The 21,391-nt window shown below is 40.3% G+C and overlaps 1 protein-coding gene across 1 annotated transcript in view; it reads right to left on the reverse strand.

Moving 5' to 3' along the window:
- The window catches only part of LOC102795729 (CD82 antigen-like), a 46,095-nt gene that overhangs the window by 15,066 nt on the left and 9,638 nt on the right, over window positions 1-21,391 (reverse strand). Inside the window, exons 2-3 of the mRNA XM_006808088.3 lie at window positions 13,703-13,775; window positions 11,280-11,352 (exon numbers count right to left, since the gene is read on the reverse strand). Coding sequence (XP_006808151.1) covers window positions 11,280-11,352; window positions 13,703-13,771 — 142 coding nt within the window. The 5' untranslated portion in view covers window positions 13,772-13,775. The remainder of the gene's footprint in view (window positions 1-11,279; window positions 11,353-13,702; window positions 13,776-21,391) is intronic.

The raw sequence follows: 21,391 nt of genomic DNA on the forward strand, positions 1-21,391 counted from the left end.
CTACCATACTGTTAGGATATACATTATACTTTTTGTTTAAGTAGCAAAGCACATTGGTCACACATCCATGTTTGAGTTGTTTCTAAGGCGATTTCATCACAGTGGTAAGTTTACATTATTCAACTATAACCGAGCAACGTGGTCAAAAGACTGAATTTAAGAATGTTACAGCTGACCTACCAGATTCCGACATCCATGGATTGGAATTACACAGTAATTGTGTAAATGTTTTTTTCCTGTATGCCATGAAATGCTAGATATTTACTAAAGTGATTTTTATGTCGTGTAAGATTCAGAAAATAATCTAAGAGACTTTCGATCTTTCTAAGTCCCATTAATTAAACAAAACAAAAAGAGTGAGACAAGAGTTAGTACTTTCCCAGTCATGCTAAATCTAGCTGTAGGGAGTTATACAAAATATACCTAACATTACAGTTAGACAATAAAGTAAAACAGACTGTGTGGACTTGTTATCAGTGTTGCAATTGATCAACTTTCCCATTAACTGAAGCATTTTGACATTTCAACATTGTATAGTACAGAACTGAGAGAAGAACAAAAAACAAACCACATGAAGGTGATCTGAAGTAGATGACTGCACGTCTTCATTATGAACACATTTCCAAAGTTTGACTATAATATTGGAAACACTGCAAATCCATCAGATAACTTAAAACAAATATTGATTCCCGGTCTGCTTTTGTATTGTGGTTCCCATGTGAGCTCTAAAACAAAATCTAAATACTTATTTGAGTTTGACCTCAATAATAACGGAGCCCACAGGGCAGATTTAATAAAGCTCTGCACAAGTAACGGCGTTACTTTTTTCAGTAACGAGTAATCTAATTACTATTCCTATTGTTACAACGCCGTTACCGTTACTAACAAGAAAATGCGGTCGTGTTATTTTTCAACAAACAGGCGGCTGAAGCTGCAGCTTACTGCATCTTATATCAGTTGCACGGAAGTAGCTGTAAGTAATCTGGGCGATAACTTTTTGGCACAACACGAGCTAAGGCGGCAAAACAATCGCATGAGTGCTGCTGTTTGGCTGAGGTAAAACCAGAGTCATGATAAACGATATATACGCGTGTTTTTTTCTCAATAGTTTCGTCATGTTTAACGTCTAAGGACAGCGCAGCGAGCACTCTCTGCTTATGACCAAAAAAATAAAAAAACAAACAAAAATCAGCCCTTTGTGTTGGTGGAAAAATGTCAACCAATCAAAAAATTATATGGTTAGGGAAAGGGGGACGTTAGGAGTGACGGTGAGAGAGAGAGAGAGTTTTGAGATGTGAGAGATTTGTGATGTTTAGTGTGTTTGGAGTGTGTACTTAATGTGTTGTCTTGTGTAGCTAGTGTGTAGTGTTGTGGATAGTTTTGTGTTGTGTGAAGAACAATGACGTGACTGCTGTCTCCAGCTGTGGACAGAAATAATTTGTGTGGCATCTTATTGAATGCAGAACAGCTGATTGTTCTGTAAATAGTTTGAAATGATTATTAAAAACTTTGTTGTTTGCAAAACATGTGCGTATGATTTTAAAATTGACAATTTATATTTGGATTTAAAGTTATGAAATATGATTCATTAAACATTTTTGTGGATGTTACAGTAAAAAATATCACTTTTTCTACTCAGATTATTGGTTTTCTGTCTGATTTTAGATCAATTGTGTTAACACAGTTGACAAAATGACAACATAACTGTAAATTCAGACACGTGAGGTTGTGCTGAAAAGAATGAGACCAAACAAGACAAAGTAAACAGTTTTTAAAGGTGAAATGTTGAAGTAAAATCAAAAGTAGTCAAAAATGGCGAATTATAACCTGGGCCTCAGAGGGTTAAACATTTTTTGAAAGTAACGCAATAGTTACTTTTCAAGTAATTAATTACTTTTAGAATCTTATAACTCAGTTACTTTTTTGAAGAAGTAACTAGTAACTATAATTAATTACTTTTTCAAAGTAACTTGCCCAACACTGTTCATCTGTAACACATGGAAGGGTCAAAATCTGATGGTAAATAATGTTTGATGTTATTCTTCTCGCCTCACAGGTCAGCTGTGTCGGAGTAATTTATAATAATGAAGCTACTGGATGACTGTGTAGCGTCTCAGTCCTCAGGACCAAACACAGTCCTCATCAATTTCTCACAATGAGATGAAAAATCATACTGATTCTTCTTCAGCCTGTTTTCAGAGAGACACAGGTCTGAAACCTGCACTTACACAGGATTATTTTTGTTGGGACAACACTTCCTCCCTAACTTCCTCATTGGCTGCACGCATTTTTGAGCTGCTAATCTGCTCAGTTCTTGGCTGGTAATTGTTGAAATGAACTGACTGCGTCTTTGTTTATAAATTAGGGCACTGTTAGTAGATTACGCAAAGATTTTACACTTCCATGGGCATTTGTCTCCAGCTTCAGTGACAAAACTGACACTGCAGCTCTTTGGTAAACCCTGACAGCAGCTTTTTGATACCAAAAGAGTTTTTTTGCGCTGGTCAAGACTAAATCTGGCCTTTATCAGGCATCCTAATGAATTGGGTGGGTCACTGGGAGGCTCCCATTAAGTAGGCGAAGGCATTTTCATTTTCTTCTACTTCTCTGACTTCTTTCTGTCAGTGTGTGCATACAAACAGAACAATCAGGCCAGAACATGGATTTAGCGGAGTCTGGTGAAGTCATTCGCTCTTTAGCTGTCACTTAAAAAGCCATCGCTAGACCCAACAGTCTTAGCTAATTATAATCCAATCTTTAACCTTCCTTTTATCTCAAAAGGTCTTGAAAGGGTAGTTATCAAACAGCTAACAGATCATCTGCAGAGGAATGGCTTATTTGAAGAGTTTCAGTCAGGTTTCAGAGTTCATCACAACACAGAAACAGCTTTAGTGAAGGTTGTTAAATTAGTGAAATTAGTTAAATTGCAGGAAAGACCTGGACCTCGAACTTTCTGCTTCATCACTTCAGATAAAACTGAGGTCATTGTATTCAGCTCTGTAGTATTGTAGGGCCCATCCTGCTCGCCGCTGTGGGCGGTTTATCCTTCAAGCTCGGGTCCTCTACCAGAGGCCTGGGAGCTTGAGGGTCCTGCGCAGTATCTTAGCTGTTCCCAGGACTGCGCTCTTCTGGACAGAGATCTCCGATGTTATTCCCGGGATCTGCTGGAGCCACTCGCCTAGCTTGGGAGTCACCGCACCTAGTGCTCCGATTACCACGGGGACCACCGTTACCTTCACCCTCCACATCCTCTCGAGCTCTTCTCTGAGCCCTTGGTATTTCTCCAGCTTCTCGTGTTCCTTCTTCCTGATGTTGCTGTCATTGGGAACCGCTACATCGATCACTACGGCCGTCTTCTTCTGTTTGTCTACCACCACTATGTCCGGTTGGTTAGCCACCACCATTTTGTCCGTCTGTATCTGGAAGTCCCACAGGATCTTAGCTCGGTCATTCTCCACTACCCTATGGGGCGTCTCCCATTTTGACCTCGGGACTTCCAGGTTATACTCGGCACAGATGTTCCTGTACACTATGCCGGCCACTTGGTTATGGCGTTCCATGTATGCCTTGCCTGCTAGCATCTTGCACCCTGCTGTTATGTGCTGGATTGTCTCTGGGGCATCTTTACACAGCCTGCACCTGGGGTCTTGCCTGGTGTGATAGACCCCAGCCTCTATGGATCTTGTACTCAGAGCTTGTTCCTGTGCTGCCATGATTAGTGCCTCTGTGCTGTCTTTCAGTCCAGCTTTGTCCAGCCACTGGTAGGATTTCTGGATATCAGCCACCTCCTCTATCTGCCGGTGGTACATACCGTGCAGGGGCCTGTCCTTCCATGATGGTTCTTCGTCTCCCTCCTCTTTCTTGGGTTTCTGCTGCCTGAGGTATTCACTGAGCACGCTGTCAGTTGGGACCATCTTCGTGATGTATTCGTGGATGTTCGTTGTCTCATCCTGGACGGTGGTGCTGACACTCACCAGTCCCCAACCCCCTTCCTTCCGCTTAGCGTACAGCCTCAGGGTGCTGGACTTGGGGTGAAACCCTCCATGCATGGTAAGGAACTTTCTTGTCTTTATGTCAGTGGCTTCTATCTCCTCCTTTGGCCAGCCTATTACCCCAGCAGGGTACCTGATCATGGGCAGGGCGTACGTGTTGATGGCCCGGATCTTGTTCTTACCGTTCAACTGACTCCTCAGGACTTGCCTGACCCTCTGCAGGTACTTGGTGGTTTCCTAGCGGCCTCTTCATGGTTTCCATTTGCCTGCGGGATCCCCAGGTACTTGTAGCTGTCCTCTATGTCTGCAATGTTGCCTTGTGGTAGCTCGACCCCCTCCGTTCTCACTACCTTCCCTCTCTTTGTTATCATCCGACTACGCTTCTCCAGTCCAAATGACATTCCGATGTCACTGCTGTATATCCTGGTGGTATATATATATATATATATATATATATATACACACACACACATGTATATATGGGGATACTGGAGCGAAACATTGACACAGATACAAAAATGCATCTGTACTAGAGATGGCACGATACCACTTTTTTATGTCCGATACCGATATCATAAATTTTGATATCTGCCGATACCGATATGAGTCCGATATAGTGTTTTTTAATCAATAAAACTGTTTTTTAGTATCTTGCTGCATTTTGTATAAGTTCATACTCAAGTTTAAATAAACAACAACACTAAAGCTATTCTGTTGTACCTGTATGTAAAAAATACAACAAAATATTTCATAGTTCAGCAAAACTGATCAATCTAATAAACTTAAACCTGCTGCATCCTCCCTATTCTGGTATTTTAAAGAGTACTTAGCAGAAATATTAAGCAACCTAACTAATAGGGTTGCAAACTCCAGCAAAAAAAATAAAAAATAGGGAACCACCCCCCACCCTCCACCTCATGATGCTTAATCGACGTAATCAAATTTAATTTGATGCAGTGTGAAAAAAAATGCACAGAAATAAATTATTTTTCAAGAATAATTAAATAGATTCAGCATCTTTCTTCTACAGAACTGCAGACTGCACAGATGGTACCTTCCCAAAGGAAAAAGTACTATAGCTTACTAGGGTATATTAGACTTAACAGTTACTATATACAGTAATGGAATTCTATATATTTTACATCAGATTAAAACTTTGGGTGAAAGATTCAGATAATTATTTATTAAAAGCTCGACATTTTAAATGAGAATAAGAAAGAAAAGTATGTCTTTGTGCCCCCTTTTCCCTGTTCATGCCCTATCGGCCCCCCTGGCTAAACTTTGCTAGATCCGCCCCTGCACAGTTACGTCAGCTGTAGAAAAAGATCCTGGTGTAGAAATAATATTAAATAAATTCTAACAACAGCTGATCAAGCTTAAACGTGCTGCTGTTGTTCAGCCGCTGGTTTCCTCTTTCTGGTGCAAAGTGGGCCAAAAACAAACAAGAGAGACGGACTCGCGACAGAAAAGCCGATCAGCTGATCATTGATCAGTTTCATGATTGAAGTAGCAACAGGAGAGAGAGAGAGAGAGAGAGAGAGAGAGAGAGAGAGGCAGTCGCTCCATATATCGGTTGTTAAGCTTAACGTGGGAATGCTTTACAAACATTCAGAGATGAACTTACACACTTGCTTTACTTCTCTCTGGGAAAACTTCCTCGGAGATGAAATGCTGGTTTGAGGCTACAAATACACACAGCTGCTCTATCACGTGATGCATACTGCTGCGACGTGCTACGGTTATGAGCCGAGTTACGCCGTGTCGCAAGTTTTGTGAGGTGCTTTTTTGATATTTAATGGATCGGATTACATTTTTTATTTCTCTCCGATATCCAATCCAGTAATTTACGTCAGTATCGGACCGATACCGATACGTAATATCGGATCGGTCCATCTCTAATCTGTACATAAGTGAGACATTTCATACGGTTTGCGCTGTATGACCACATTCCTGAGCTCAACTCTCTGGACTTGTGCTATCAGGCCGTCTGTCTATCCTTTCAGCTTTGTCCAGCCAGTGATGTATTGTGGGTTGCGAGTGTGGAGTGATGAGTAAGGGAGTGAGCGCACTAGGCTGATGTGATGCATACTGATGCTGGACAGAGCTGAAAGAGCCCTGTGTCTGATGAGGGCACCTGCTGAGCAGCCATGGCTGACAAACATCCTCAGTGATGTTCGCTGTTCTATTCTTTCTCTATTACACTTGGTCACTGTCTCTATATGTCTTCACTGAACCCTCTTCAGTCATGTCTGTACCTTTTTCCCCTCATGGACACAACTCATCTTTCTCTTAATCTCTTTTTAGCATCTTGATATATTATTACTGCAGGTTAACCTTGTAAGTTTTAAAGATCTTTCTGATGTTAGATTTACAATCTGCTATGTCATAACCAACAATGGCTCTTCAGTTACTGAACAACTACAAACAGATGCGTTTCCAAACTGAAACTTTTGGTATATGACTTTGGTTTAAGATTCAGTATAGTCATGAAAATGTTTCTGTTTTAGTCAGACTTCAAACATCTGACATTTAACCTCCTAGGACCTGCGTCCACATATGTGGACATCACATTTTGGGTTATTTAGACCAAAATACTAAATCTTGCTCTACAAGGGCCTGATATCGACTTACAAGGACACTATACTGCTACTCTTCTATCGAAATTTTAAATTAATATCCTCATGTGTGGCTCTGATTTTTCTTAGAAACAAAAATTAGGTAAAAAAAAAATAAATCTGGTAATTCTTTGTTTTTACATTCATCAGGTCCCAATCAGCCCAAATATCAAAGAGAAATTAAAAATGCATGTCATGGAAGAGTTCGGGTCTTAGGAGGTTAATCCAGTTTTCCTCTTTGACATTTTAGTATTCATTCATGGGCTTTAATTTTGTATCCCTCAAGAATTTTGATGTCCCACCAAGTGTTCTTTTGATCTAAAGCAAGGTTATTGAGAATCCTTAGAGACCCTCTGGTCTGTACTGCACTGATACAGACACACAGTCCTCTGTCAGGGTTAAGGACAGATCAAAGTTTTAAGTTTTGATACCAGTATTAAATCTGTATTTCTATTTGGAAAATATTAACTATTATTGTTAATAATAACTGTTATGTGTAAGGTAGTATCATGCCCAACTTGAACACCTGCAGAAGCAAATATCTGTGAGAAAAAAAAAACCCTTCCTAACAAGCACTAAAATAATCATACCCGTTGTTTGTTTTTTGTGATTTTTCCTGACTGACTGAATTCATTAGAGGGTCCTTTGTCCCTCTTTGGGGGGAAACTCCCACAGGGTTTAAATCTGGGACTCTCCACCATTTGACCCTAGAACTGAAGAAGCTTCTCGGATGAGAGGTGAAACGTCTTCAAGCAACTTAAAGAAGTCCAGACGCTTTTCTTTCCAAGCTCCTTAGTTGAAAAAAGCACTTCACAAAAACTTCATGAGAAACTTTAAAAGAAATGTCACTGACTGTTATATCTTCATTTAATTATCTCATTTAATCATGGCTCAAGGTGCTTTACATCTTAAGGTAAAGACCCTGCAGTAATTGAAAGAAAACAGAGAAAACTCCAACAATCACATGAACCCCTATGAGCAAGCATTTTGGCAACAGTGGGAAGGAAAAACTTCCTTTTAACAGGAAGAAACCTCCAGCAGAACCAGACTCAGGAATGGATGGCCATCTGCCGCGACCAGTTGGGGCTAGGAAAAGGAAGATGGGACAAAGACACACTGTGGAACAGAGCCAGCGATTAATAATAACTAATAATTAAATGCAGAGAGGTGTGTAAACACGTAGTAAGGGAAAAGGGTCACAAAGAAGAAACACACAATGCATCATGGGAATCCCCAAGCAGCCTAGATGCACTGCAGTGTAACTAAGGGAGAATTCAGGATCACTTAATCCTGCCCTAGCTATAGAGTACAATAACCTCAGTTTGATCTGAGTTAAGAAGCAGAAAGTTAGTGGCCATCCAAGTCTTTATGTCTTTAAGACATTCCTGCAGTTTAACTCATTGGTGTGTGTTATCTGGCTTCATGGACAGATAGAGCTGGGTGTCATCTGCATAGCAGTGTAAATGTATGCTATGTCTTCTAATGATGCTGCCTAAGGGAAGCATGTATAATGTAAACAGAATTGGTCCTAGCACTGAACCCTGTGGAACTCCATAATTAACCTCAGTGTGTGAAGAGGACTCTCCATTTACATGCACAAACTGGAGTCTATTAGATAGATATGATACAAACCACTGCAGCACAGTACCTGTAATACCTACAGCATGTTCTAATCGCTCTAATAGGATATTATGGTCGACAGTATCGAACGCTGCACTGAGGTCTAGCAGGACAAGCACAGAGATGAGTCCACTGTCAGAGGCCATAAGAAGATCATTTGTAACCTTCACTAAAGCTGTTTCTGTGCTGTGATGAGCTCTGAAACCTGACTGAAACTCTTCAAATAAACCATTCCTCTGCAGATGATCTGTTAGCTGTTTGACAACTACTCTTTCAAGGATGTTTGATATAAAGGAAGGTTGGAGATTGGCCTATAATTAGCTAAGACTGCTGGGTCTAGAGATGCTTTTTGAGTAAAGGTTTAACTACAGCCAGCTTGAAGGCAAAGAGCAAAACAAACAAAAAATTAAGAAAAGTAGCTGGATATATTTGTTTAACTCAACATACTTACAAGATATTTTTAAGATCAATCACTGATAATCTTGTTGCTAATGGAATAACCACATAAAAATGTACAGGTAGTCCATACTACTACTTTGAGGAAGTTTAGGAAACAGACAGTTTGTAGCACATACTTCATGTCGATTAAATTATTATATATTATATTTGACCAGCCCCCCAAAAATCACAATCTAAAGCCAAAACCTATAACTCATCAGTGTCATGGGCTGTAACATAGTTTCTCTGCACCGGTTTATTGTCTATGGTGTATAGTCACAGAAGTATCGATACACTGGATGTAAAAAACATAGATTCATCACTAAAATAATGACTGTAAAAGTGATTTCATGGTAAGCCGTCTCTAAAAATAGATTCTGGTTTTGTTTTACAGATTTTAACCTTATTTTAAACAGGATGTGATGATTGTTTAAAAAAACAAAAATCAATTATACAGAATTTGCTGAAAAGTGTTAAAAAAAATTTAATCCTTTGACAAAATATGAATGGTATGCTTATGACTGATCATATATTGATACAGTTTTGAGTTTCATAGTTTGTGTTTTAACAATTCAAATAAGTAAAACATAAAATCTGAGGTCCCCAATGTTTGCATTTCTTCTTTTTTCTTCCTGTCACACAAACAAACAGTGATACTTGGAGCTAGAACATGGCCACATTTAGGCTCTTAATCATAGCTTCTTGTTATTTTGACCTAAATGCAATCCACAAGGGGTTTAGTGGGAAGTATCCACTGGAGAAAATACAATATAGCATTTCTGTTTTAGTAGGACTCACACCAAACGCTGGTCAAGACAGCAGGTTGTATCTTTATACTCCTATTCAATAAGAGCACAACACACAGGAAAGTGACTTAAGTAAAGTTAAAACCAGAGGAGGATAAAGTACAGACTTTCTTTACTTAGATAGAACTATAGATACCTGTGTTTTTTAAAAAAAAAAAAAATACTCCAATAAAAGTAAAAGTACTGAAGCATCTTTTTTACTCAAGTAAAGTGAAAAAGTATAGGCTCTGAAATGTACTCTAAGTAGGAAAGTAAAAAGTAGCTCCTTGAAGGACATTTCCCTGTGCTATATTAATATAATAAAATAATATTAGTACATAATAATTCAAATATTTAAATATAAATTCTAATTCAATTGAATGCACTCAGTTTGAATCTGTTATGGATTCAGCAGGTGGGGAACCCTTAGCTCTGTGTAGTGTCTCCGCATAGGGAAAAGAATCACAACTCAAAACGTCTTGGCCGATTCCCATTTTCTAAACTGACTGCATACTGTATATTGTGTTGTTACTAAACTGTTGGTACAAATGTGGATTCAGCAAATTAATCTAACCATGACGGCCCCAAACAGCTGGAGGATACATATGAGAACTGCATGAGAACTTAAATGCAAAACATAAATGCATATTAGCATGTTACAGTTGATTTAAACCAACACTGACCATGGACACCACAGCCACTGTGCACCAGTCCAGCACAGGGCTTTACAATAAATTAACCACAGTACGACAAGCTAACATCTTTATTTCATACAAACGACTATTTTCAGCAACACACTCAGCGTCAAACTGCACACAACAGTTGGTATGTTTATTTATGTTTGTTAAGCTTGAATTTCAAATCACCTGACACTTAAAAAATGTAACTCCCTTCATGTTTTCTCCATGTAACGCTAGCTAGATTTGAAGTACCGCAACCACAACATACGGACACCCGCACTCCTTTCAGCCCACTTTGACTCCCAAGTATACATGCTCTAGATCAGCGGTCCCCAACCCCCGGGCCTCGGACCGGTAGCGGTCCGTGAGTCGTTTGGTACCGGGCCGCGAGAGTGAGACTCGGGTGTGAAATGTATGTTTTTCAGGGTTTTTATCGGTTTTCAGCGTTATTTTGTTATCGCTTTTTATCGTTAACTCAGTTTTCCTGGGTCTTTTCACGTGTGTTATGAATAAATCTTCTTTTTTCGGTACCGGTACTAGTTTTATTTGTTGTATTTATCCGCGACACCTTAAAGGCCGGTCCGTGAAAATATTGTCGGGCACAAACCGGTCCGTGGCACAAAAAAGGTTGATGACCGCTGGTCTAGATAAGCGGTCCCCAACCTTTTTTGGTCCACGGACCGGTTTAACGTCACCGGTTTAATGGATCGACCTTTCAGGTGTCGCGGATAAATACAACAAAATAAAACTATACCAACAAGACAAAAACTGTTGTATTTTGTAAATATATTAATAGACACGAATTCACTGTGTAATCGTGTAACTTTATTAGCAGCGTCCTCCTGAAATGCGCCAACAATATGAAGAGTTAGATCCTCCTATCTGCCCCTTAATGCTCTCTGGCTGCTATGGTTACATGTAAATACTTCTTTCAAAATAAGACACACAACTACAACATGGGAAAAGAGTCAGGGAAACCAAGTTAACAATAAAAACCCTGAAAACCATCAATTTAAATAAACACTCAAGTACAGATACCTAAAAATTCATTCAAGTACAGTAACAAAGTATTTGTACCTCGTTACTTCCCACCACTGGTTAAAACACACAGAGAAGTACAGATGACCTCAAACCTGATCAAGCACTTACTCAGGGCAACGATGAAAGTCTGATTGTCCAGGAGAATCCAAAATCCAAAGCCAACGATGACGGCCCCAAACAGCTGCAGGATACATATGAGAACTGCATGAGAACTATCAGAATGAAAGGATGTCACAAGAAATTTGATAGTTACAAACACCACGTCATTTCAATGATTTTCATGTATTTAAAAAAACACTTTGATCAAAATTGGTGCTAAAAACTCACTAATGACAAGCATGAAATGATGTGTTTTCAGAAGTATCTAAGGTAAACTGTAGGTGAAATCTCTGTCAGAACAAATAGGAACGCAGTGGAAACTAAACCGTAGGGATTATGTCAAAAGCTGCAAATGCAGAGGGTGAAATGCAGGTACAATGAAAACACTTCTATTAAGAGTTTTAATGCAACACCGCAAATTGTCCTGAGTTGATTAATTTCTTGACATTTTACCTTTATTTTGACTGAAAGTTGCTGTATTGAATATTCCTAAATATTAGCCAACAAGCCAACAACATGTTTGTCTGTTTGTCTATGTTTGTTTGGAATTACATTTACATCCCACTGTCTCCAATTCTTTATTGAAAATTATGCAGTTTAACATCACATTTCACTCTGAAAAGAAAGCAAACCTTTGACTCATCAAAGTAGCCACCTTTGGCAGATATAACAGCTGAACACACCTGTGGCACTCTTTCCAATGCAACTCATCCTGTCAAACCTGCAGCTCAAAGTCTTGTCTTCATAGTTGAAACTGAGACTTGCTTACGCATATCACACAAGCTGTTAACTCTCAGAAACTTGTCCTCTGATTCAGTTGTGGCTTTAGATCTGCCGGACCTCTTCCTGTCAGAGTTTGTTTCTGAGTGTTGAAGGAAACTGTACTCAATGACACCTGGACTTTCTTTGCTATGATGGTCTGTCTCCATTGATAATGGCCCTCTCACCATTTTTGCAGCAAAGCACTACTTTCTGCAGTACAAGACTGTTCAGCTGATTTTTACAGAGCGTTCCAACACTGCTAATATGCACACAGAGGGGGTTGTAAGTAATCTGAAACAGTTGAAACAGCTGTAGGAATTAGTAGCATCAGCTCTCAAGGCTTGATGAACCTCCGTTGCTGCAGAATAGCTTTAAATTGTTAACCCATTTTGAAAAAAAAAAGCCTTTTTGTATAATTCTAACATGTAGATTACTTTTCAGTTCTGGGTAACCTTACCTTTTTTTAAAAAAGGTCTGGCAGTTCACCCACTTACCTTTGTATCATTTCGAGCTATTCATTGGACATGAACGACTTGAATTGCAATAAATAAATGGACAAATCGGGGTGTTCTAAAACTTTTGACCAGTAGTGTATGCCAAAAGTTCAGTGCGCGAAAACCACCCCCAAACTATTGCAAGCACAATTAAATTCCTTACATGTTAATATTTATAACATGCATGCATAGAACTCACAGCCACTTGCATAAAAAAGCCATCATGCATATGAGAGTGTCTGCGTTGCACTCGCTGCAGACAGGTTGCTTAATGTGCTCAAAGCTGAATCCTGCTTGCATAAACTAACTTAACTTTTCACTGTTTGGAGGGCAGAGCCCAAAGGAAGATTGGTCACTTTGGTGGACTGTTAATGTTAGTGCCTTAAACTGCCTTACACCGTCAGAGCAAAATAAGCGCTACTTTAAACCATATTTATATATCCATCCTTTTTCTTCTGCTTATCCAATTTAAGGGGGTGGAAAGTCTATTTCAGCTGTCACAGAGCAAAAGGGAGAGTACACCCTGGACAGGAATGCCTTAAATGCCTGGGCCCTTGGTATCCCAACATAACATTGCATTATCTTCTTACAAATCACTGTAACTGACATTGAGACTGCACTGGCAGTGTTCACAAAGTTGAAGGAAGGATGAATGGCAAAATGTACCAGGACATTCTTGATAACAATCGGCTGCCACCCACCAGGATTATGAAGACCAAATGAGGGAGTATGCTTACAAATCATTGTAAGAAGATGATCTGTCCCTAACCACCTGTCAGTGGTTTAATCTTTTGTCATTTTAGTTATATTTACATGTTCAAAATAAACTCTATTCTATTCTGTTCTGTTCTATTTAGCACCATTTGACACAATCTAAGATTTATAAAATTAGATCTTAGGCCAAAGCATGATATTCTACAATACAAGCTGGGCAGTTTTCCCATGCTTACTTATGTGTTATCAAATGTACTTTGTTATTGTCGGGTTTTTATCTCACTATATTAAGCGCCTTGAGGCGACTCTTGTGATTTGGCGCAATATTAAATCAAACTGAAGTGAACTGAATGGAGTAATAAACTCAATCGCAAACATACAGCTGCTCTAACACCATCCTAAAGGTGCATTTTTCTCCAACAGAACACTTTTATGAGTCACTAGTAAATTTAAAATACTTACAAAGAAGATGAGGTTGAAGAGGAACAAGATGTACTTGCTCGCTGTCATGCAGCCTTTCCCCATGGTCATTTATCTGTGAACATGAGACAAATGAAGAGTCACAATAGAAATTTACATTAACAGAAGCGGAGATTATTACAGGATGCAGTTTAATTGTAACAGCTTTAGATCAGGGATAATCTTGATGTAAAGAAGTGGCGACAGATGCTGTAAGAATTAGAGACCGCTGTGGATCATGATGATCAGATCAGGACCAGGGGCTCAAATCTAAAAGATTACAGCAGCAAAACCAGTACGACCTCAATCTGTGAGCATGGGGAGACTGCACTGGCAGTCTTCATAAAGTTGAAGGAAGGATGAGTGGAAAAATGTACCAGGACATTCTTGATAACAATCGGCTGCCATCCACCAGGATTATGAAGACCAAATGAGGGAGTATGCTTCAGCAAGACAATGATCCCAAACACAGAGCCAAGGAAACTCTCAGCTGGCTTCAGAGAAAGAAATTAAAGCTGCTGGAATGGCCCAGCCAATCACCTTCATGGATGTTTGTAAGGCTATCATGGCCCAGCGGATGTACAAAAAAACAAAAAGAATAATAACTACAATAATTAAACAGCAATAAAATAACAGTGTCAGTTACCCACTAAGTCAAAGGCCAGTGAATAAAAATGAGTTTTTAATCTGGATTTAGAAACCAGCACTGATGCAGATTGCCTAATGTGAAGAGGAAGATCATTCCAAAGCTTAGGGGCAACAGTAGAGTCTCCTCTAAGTTTCAGCCATGATCTACTGTCTGAGAGCAACAGCTCAGCTGACTGGGGTGAATGAGGGGGGACAATGAGGCGCCAGACCATTTAAGGATTTTATAACCAGTGAAAGGATTTTAAAATAGATTCTACATTCAATTGGAAGCCAACGTAAGGAGGCCAGAACTGGAGTAATATGCTCAAATTATCTTTTTACCAGTTAAAAGTCGTGCCGCAGCATTCTGCAACAGTTGCAGGTGTGACAGAGTGGATGCACTCAGATGGAGAAAACAACAGCCATCGCATCCTGCCCGCGTCCCAAGACCAAAAAAGGTTCTTGGGGCTGGCTGGGTACTACTGTTGGTTTGTGCCTGGGTTTGCAGAGTTATCCAGTCCCTTGACTGAGCTCACCCAAAATGCCAGATCTGGACCAGTGGATGGAGCAGTGCCAGAGGCTGCGGGCCATTTTGTCCCAGCAGGTAAGGAGGCCAACCGGTCCATTGTGTACATTAGCCGAAAGCTGTCAGAGAGCGTAAGGCCACATATATCACGGTGGAGGAGTGTCTGACCACGTGGTGGCCAGTCCACTCTCTTCGTTATCCGGTCGTTAAGTGATGACGTGACGAATCCTACTTCCGGGCCTAAAGTAGTCTGCGTTTAATATGGCTTTTGTGTTGTTAACATGTTTAATGTTTTGTATTTTCTTCTATTTAATCTCAAAAAGCTCCTAAAACAGTCAGTGATCACTGTTGACCTCCCTCGGCTTTTATTACCGCTAATCATTTATTTAAGCTCAGTTTTTAAAACCTTAGGATGTAACTACAGCCCAGCCCATGCAGCAGTATATGAATGACTAACCTCGTATTGTGGATGGATTATCTCAGTTGTTCTCCTGGCTGAAGTTTGGTCCTTTTACAGCATCCTGCCATGCGATTACATTTGTTCCTGACTACCGAGAACACTCACGTTAACTTTTATCGAGTGGAAAAAAGTTAGCTTGTTTATATTATGCTAACATAGCTGTGTCGCTAGCAGTCACGTAGCACATCATTATATACCAGCTAGCCAAACTTCAGTAACCCTACAAACGTCACTGCTGTTTAGTTTTCTGTCTTCATTGATGTTGGAAGTGATAACAGAGCTGTACGTTTGAATTTGTTTCCAAAACCCCGCAGTCAGGACATGCTATATTGTATTTAGATAGAAGCTAGCGAGCTAACTTCCTGCTAACTTCTAACTCCGTTAAATGTCATAAATTCCGTTTTCATGGATGCCTGGATGTTAAACTCAATTGTTACACCTGGTAGAGCAGAACGCTGATCATTTTATTAAAGATGAAAGACTTTAGACAGTTTTTCAACTCTCAGTGATGCCATAGTGATCGTTTGATATATTGACCTGCAGCGGAGTTTAGGCCCAGACACAGCTAGTGACGTCAGACTTAACGACCGGATGACCTCTTGGGACGCTCACTTGCCTCGCTGCAATGACTCCACTGCATGAAGGATGCCAACGCCCGGATCACCTGCTGAAATCTGGCCCTATAGCCTTTTAAGGTCAAGGTGGTCAATAGGGAAGGGGTGCAAATCGTCATGGTCAATTTTCTCTCTATTTGCAGGTGTAACTTACTGGATTGCCGTACCAAACTGCAAATTACTTCTGTGTGGTGGCTCATATCTGTGGGGGAAAAAAACAAACCAACCTGAATGGACCATCAATCAGCCCTCACTCCACAGAGTAGTGGCATTTACTGTCCAATAAATCTATGGGAATCTGGGTGAGATATGGAAAACTTGCTCAATGCTTCCCCTGGCAGTGGAGCCCTGTGGGCGACCCACTTTCCTGTTACTGTAAATCGGTTACACCAGTGTTTGTTCCAGTTTGGAAAGGGTGGTACCTGCAGGGATGGCAGTGGCACACACACACAATTAAGCCGATCTTCTATGGTCTGCTTTCAAACTTTGGATCTTTTAAGGACAAATTGTTAGTGGGGTTGGGTGATCTAAAAGTGAAAGTCAAAAGCATAGACATTTTTTATGAGCCACTCAAGTAACTCTGGCATTCATTTTGATAATGTCATTAACTTCCATGATAAGACCAACAATACAGTGGTTAAATAAGTATTGAACATGTTTCCAATTTTCAAAATAAATATATTTGGAAAGGCGCTACTGAGATGAAACTCTCACCGGTTGCTGGTAACAACCCATCCAATCCACACATGCAAAGAAATCAAACAATAGATGTCCATAAATTATGTGTCATTATGAGAAATGACACAAGGAACAATATTGAACACTGTTACTGAAATGTATTTATTACTTTGTACCAAAGCCTTTGTCGGTGACGACAGCTTTAAGACTCCCGTACGGAGAAACTAGTTGCATGTGTTGCTCAGGTGTGATTGTGGCCCATTCTTCCACACAAACAACCTTCACATCCTGAAGGCACCTTCTGTGAACTGTGAGTTTTGGTTCTTTCCATAGATTTTCAATTGGATTCATGTCAGGTGATTGGCTGGGCCATTCTAGCAGCTTTATTTTCTTTCTCTGAAACCAGTTGACAGTTGGCTGTGTGCTTTGGATCATTGCATTGCTGAAAGATCCACCCTTATTTCATCTTCATCATCCTGGTAGATGGCAGTCAATTTTTATCAAGAATGTCTGGGTACATTTTTCCATTCATCCTTCCTTCGATTTTTAGAGGACTGCCAGTGCCATATGCTGATAAACAGCCCCACAGCATAGTTCCACCTTCAAACTTCACTGTTGGTATCGTGTTTTGGGGGTGATACGCAGTGGCTTTCGACCTCCAAACAGGATCTGTATTGTGGCATCCAAAGAGTTCAATTTTGGTCCGATCTGATCAGACTCTCGCCAGTATTTCACAGACAGTCTAAATGTTGTTCAGCAAACTTTAAATGCACTTGAACATGTTATTTCTTCAGCAATGGAGTCTTAATTATACAAAGAGCTGAAAAAAAGGCTGAAACAATCAGCCTTTGGTTTTATTCTGAAGCGTAATAAATGAATAAAACTAAGACACGACAAGCAGACTTAACTCTCCTCCTGCCTCTCCTTTTCTACCCCCTCCTCCTTTTCCCAGCCTCTGCTAGTACCAGGCACAACCCTACATAGCTCAGCAGCTCTCAGTGACGCAACACACTGTGAGATTAGGGCACAAGGGTATACTATGAAAGAAGCTCAACACAGCGAGGCTTTCTTTGCATTTATTGACTTGGCAAGCCCAGTCGAGACAGTAAGTATCACAGTGGTGGTTATCAGCTATATCTGTTAAACTAGGCTTCTTGGTCCAGGCTCTGTGCACACTCACATATAAATGAGCATTTCACACGTCATATGCCTCTTCTTCCACACAAAATTATCCCTAGTGAGTCACGCAGGAGGAGAAAGCAGGATAAACATGCTGGCGTAAAGTTGCTCCTGAGAAAACACCGGCTTCCCCTGCTCTTGGTTATCATGGCCAACGTTCTGAGGAGCAAACTGAGTGTGCTCCAGGAAAACATTTGATTCTAAAAGGGTTTTAGAGATTGTGGCATTTTAGCCTTTATAGAGACATTGCTTAGTGGGGCCAAACAGGATTTCAGACCTTTTTCTGGAGGGATTCAGATTACCCTTTTGTCTAGATCGAAAGGCCGAGGTGACCCAGAAAACTGAAGGAGGCGACGTATGTCATTATTTTACTGAATGAAACTGTAACTCTGTGACTGTCATGGAACTAATCTGCACAGCAGATGTTGAACTTTTATCAGTATCAGTTTGTCCATTTTACCTGCCCCGAGAGTTTCCACAGCTTTTTATAACAGCAGTGATGTAGTGAATAAACGGCAATCACTTTCACCAGAGGCACCTAACTTCATTCTAGATGATTTTAATCACGTCTCGCTTAAAGAGACACTATTTAACTTCTATCAGTTTTATTTTATTTTATTTTATGTATACAGTGCCAAATCACAACAACAGTTTCTTCAAGCCACTTTACATTGTAAGGTAGACCCTATAATAATACAGACAGAGAAAAACCCAACAATCATATGACCCCCTATGAGCAGCACTTTGGCGACAGTGGGAAGGAAAAACTCCCTTTTAACAGGAAGAAACCTCCGGCAGAACCAGGCTCAGGGAGGGGCGGGGCCATCTGCTGTGATTGGTTGGGATGAGAGAAAGAAAACAGGATAAAAAATGCTGAGGAAGAGAGACAGAGATTAATAACAAGTATGATTCAATGCAGAGAGGTCTATTAACACATAGTGAGTGAGAAAGGGGACTGAAGAAAAACTCAATGCATCATGGGAATCCCCCGGCAGCCTACATCTATTGCAGCATAACTAAGGGAGGATTCAGGGTCACCTGGTCCAGCCCTAACTATATGCTTTAGCAAAAAGGAAAGTTTGAAGCCTAATCTTGAAAGTAGAGATAGTGTCTGTCTCCTGAATCCAAACTGGAAGCTGGTTCCACAGAAGAGGGGCCTGAAAACTGAAGGCTCTGCCTCCCATTCTACTTTTAAATACTCTAGGAACAACAAGTAGGCCTGCAGAGCGAGAGCGAAGTGCTCTAATAGGGTGATATGGTACTACAAGGTCATTGTTGGACAAATGTATGTATGGATGTCTCCTGTCCTACCAGACAGTCCTACTAGACAAAACGTTGGCTCACTGTACAAGTCAGTCCCACTACCCACTACCTCCACTTGGTACTGCAGACCACAACTGTGCCCACTTATAAAGCAGTCTTAAAAAGACAGAAAGCACAGATAAAGGAGATAAAGAACTGGACAGAACAATTTGTGCTCTGCTTGCAAGAGTATTATGACTGCACACACTGGGATAAGGGATTTGCTGGAATGATTTGGACACACTTACTCATGTCATATGTTCTTATACTGCACTTTGTAGAGACATGATTATTCTTTCCAGGCAACTTAAAACGTATCCTAACAATAATAATACTAACAATAATAAATCTGTAAAGTCAAGCATACAGAAAAGAGTCAGTAAGAACAGTAAGGACTTCCTCCCGATGTCTAATGTCAGTGTGCTGCTGCCTACCCTGTGGAGGTCTGTGCTTCCCTCCATGGATATGCCTCCCCAGACCATCACTGACCCACCACCATGTTGAACGACATTAAAAGCAGCATAAATACTCCACATCTTACCCAGACGCTTTCATGTTTGTCATATGTGCTCATAGTAAACAGGCTCTAATCTGTAAAAAGCATAGGATGCCAGTGGTGGACCTGCCACTTCTGGTATTCTATGGCAAATGCCACAAACATCGAGACAAGAAGGCTCCTTACCATACATGGAGGGTTTATTTCCAAATTCAGAACACTAAGCGGAAGGAGGCCGAGGATTAGTGAGTGTCAGAACCACTATCCAACAACATGAGCACATCAGACAGATGGCCACAACTGATTATGTGATTAATGAATATCTCAAGCAGCAGAAACACGAGAAAGAAGAAAGCAAGAAGACGAACCATCATGGAAGGCCCAAACACTGCCCGGCATGTTTTTCCAACTGATAGAACAAGTGGCTGATGTTCAAAAATTCTACCAATGGATAGACAAAGTTGGACTAAAAGACACCCCAGAGGCACTAATCATGGCAGCACAAGAACGAGCTCTAAGCACCAGACTGATAGAGGCTGGGGTCTACCCAAGGGCGTAGATTTGGTTTAGGCGTTGGTGGGGACGGATGATTCAACCACCGAACCCTGCACCGTTTCCTTTTTTTTCCCTTTTTGTCTTTGCTTCTTGATAAAAAAAAAAGGAAAAATACACTTGCCTACATATGCTATTCTACATGCTTTTAAACCATTTAAAATCATAATTCAAAGTTTTATATGTGAATTATATAATGTTAAATTACTATTAAACAAATGACTGACTAAGTATTTTAGGCTTTAGTTTACTTCAGCCATATTCCATATAAATCAGGTATCATACAAAAATAAAAATATCTTCAAATAAAGTCATGACAATAAAAGAATATGACTTTAAGGACTTAACAACACTACTTCAGTTACACCAACATCTCTGACACATTAGCACTAAGGGAACACTGAATGACCTGGTGGGTTTTGTCCATAAAACTACTCATCTAAGATGACCACAAAGTAAAAGATCTCTTAGCAAAATTAGCAACATTTTAGGCACTATTGCCCCGATCAAATCAGTGAGCTGGGATTTTTCATTCTAAACACAAACTACTGTTACAGCAACAGACATGGACTACTGCTGCCCCACACAACAACTCAATGTCCACTATGTGAAGGGGCCTGCTCCTCTCGTTAACTGAGATAAACTGCTGGCATATTTGTTTTACATCTATACTGTCCAGTCTCTCCTGGTGGACACAGCAACACTTTTTTCATGGTTACATACAATTTTAGACTGATGTGGGCCAAAGCCTAGCACATACTTGCCAACCTTCAGACCTCAGAATTAGAGAGACATTCAAAAGGACTGTTGGGGGGGGTATACATATACATACCAAACAATTTTACAGTGTTTACTTATCGGATAAAATAAGTTAAATGTCACCATTATTATTGTCCGGCCAGAAACAGGCCGGGGGTGTCCAAATTCAGAAGCTGCGTCCACCTGAGGACCCGGCTTTCGCGGTCTAAGTAGGCCGGGTCGTCCGAAAGCCAGGTGGACCGGAAATGAGCGACTGTGAAATTGGACGGTCTAGCCTTCAGAATTACGTCACCTCTGCCGTCTGCTCCTTGCTGTCTAAAATATAACCGGATGCTGGCGTAGATTCTCGACCATCTCACACTTCTGTTTAATCAGTTTTCTGTTTAATCAGTTTTCTGTTTGACGTTTATTCAGCTGTGTGAAAACCCCGGAGGAACCCTTCCGATTTAATCTAATCTAATCTAAGATAATAATTTTAATCTCAGCCAAACCGATTTAC

This window comes from Neolamprologus brichardi, chromosome 1 (assembly GCF_056152115.1).
Source record: "Neolamprologus brichardi isolate AB-2024 chromosome 1, ASM5615211v1, whole genome shotgun sequence".
Classification (NCBI taxonomy): Eukaryota; Metazoa; Chordata; class Actinopteri; order Cichliformes; family Cichlidae; genus Neolamprologus; species Neolamprologus brichardi.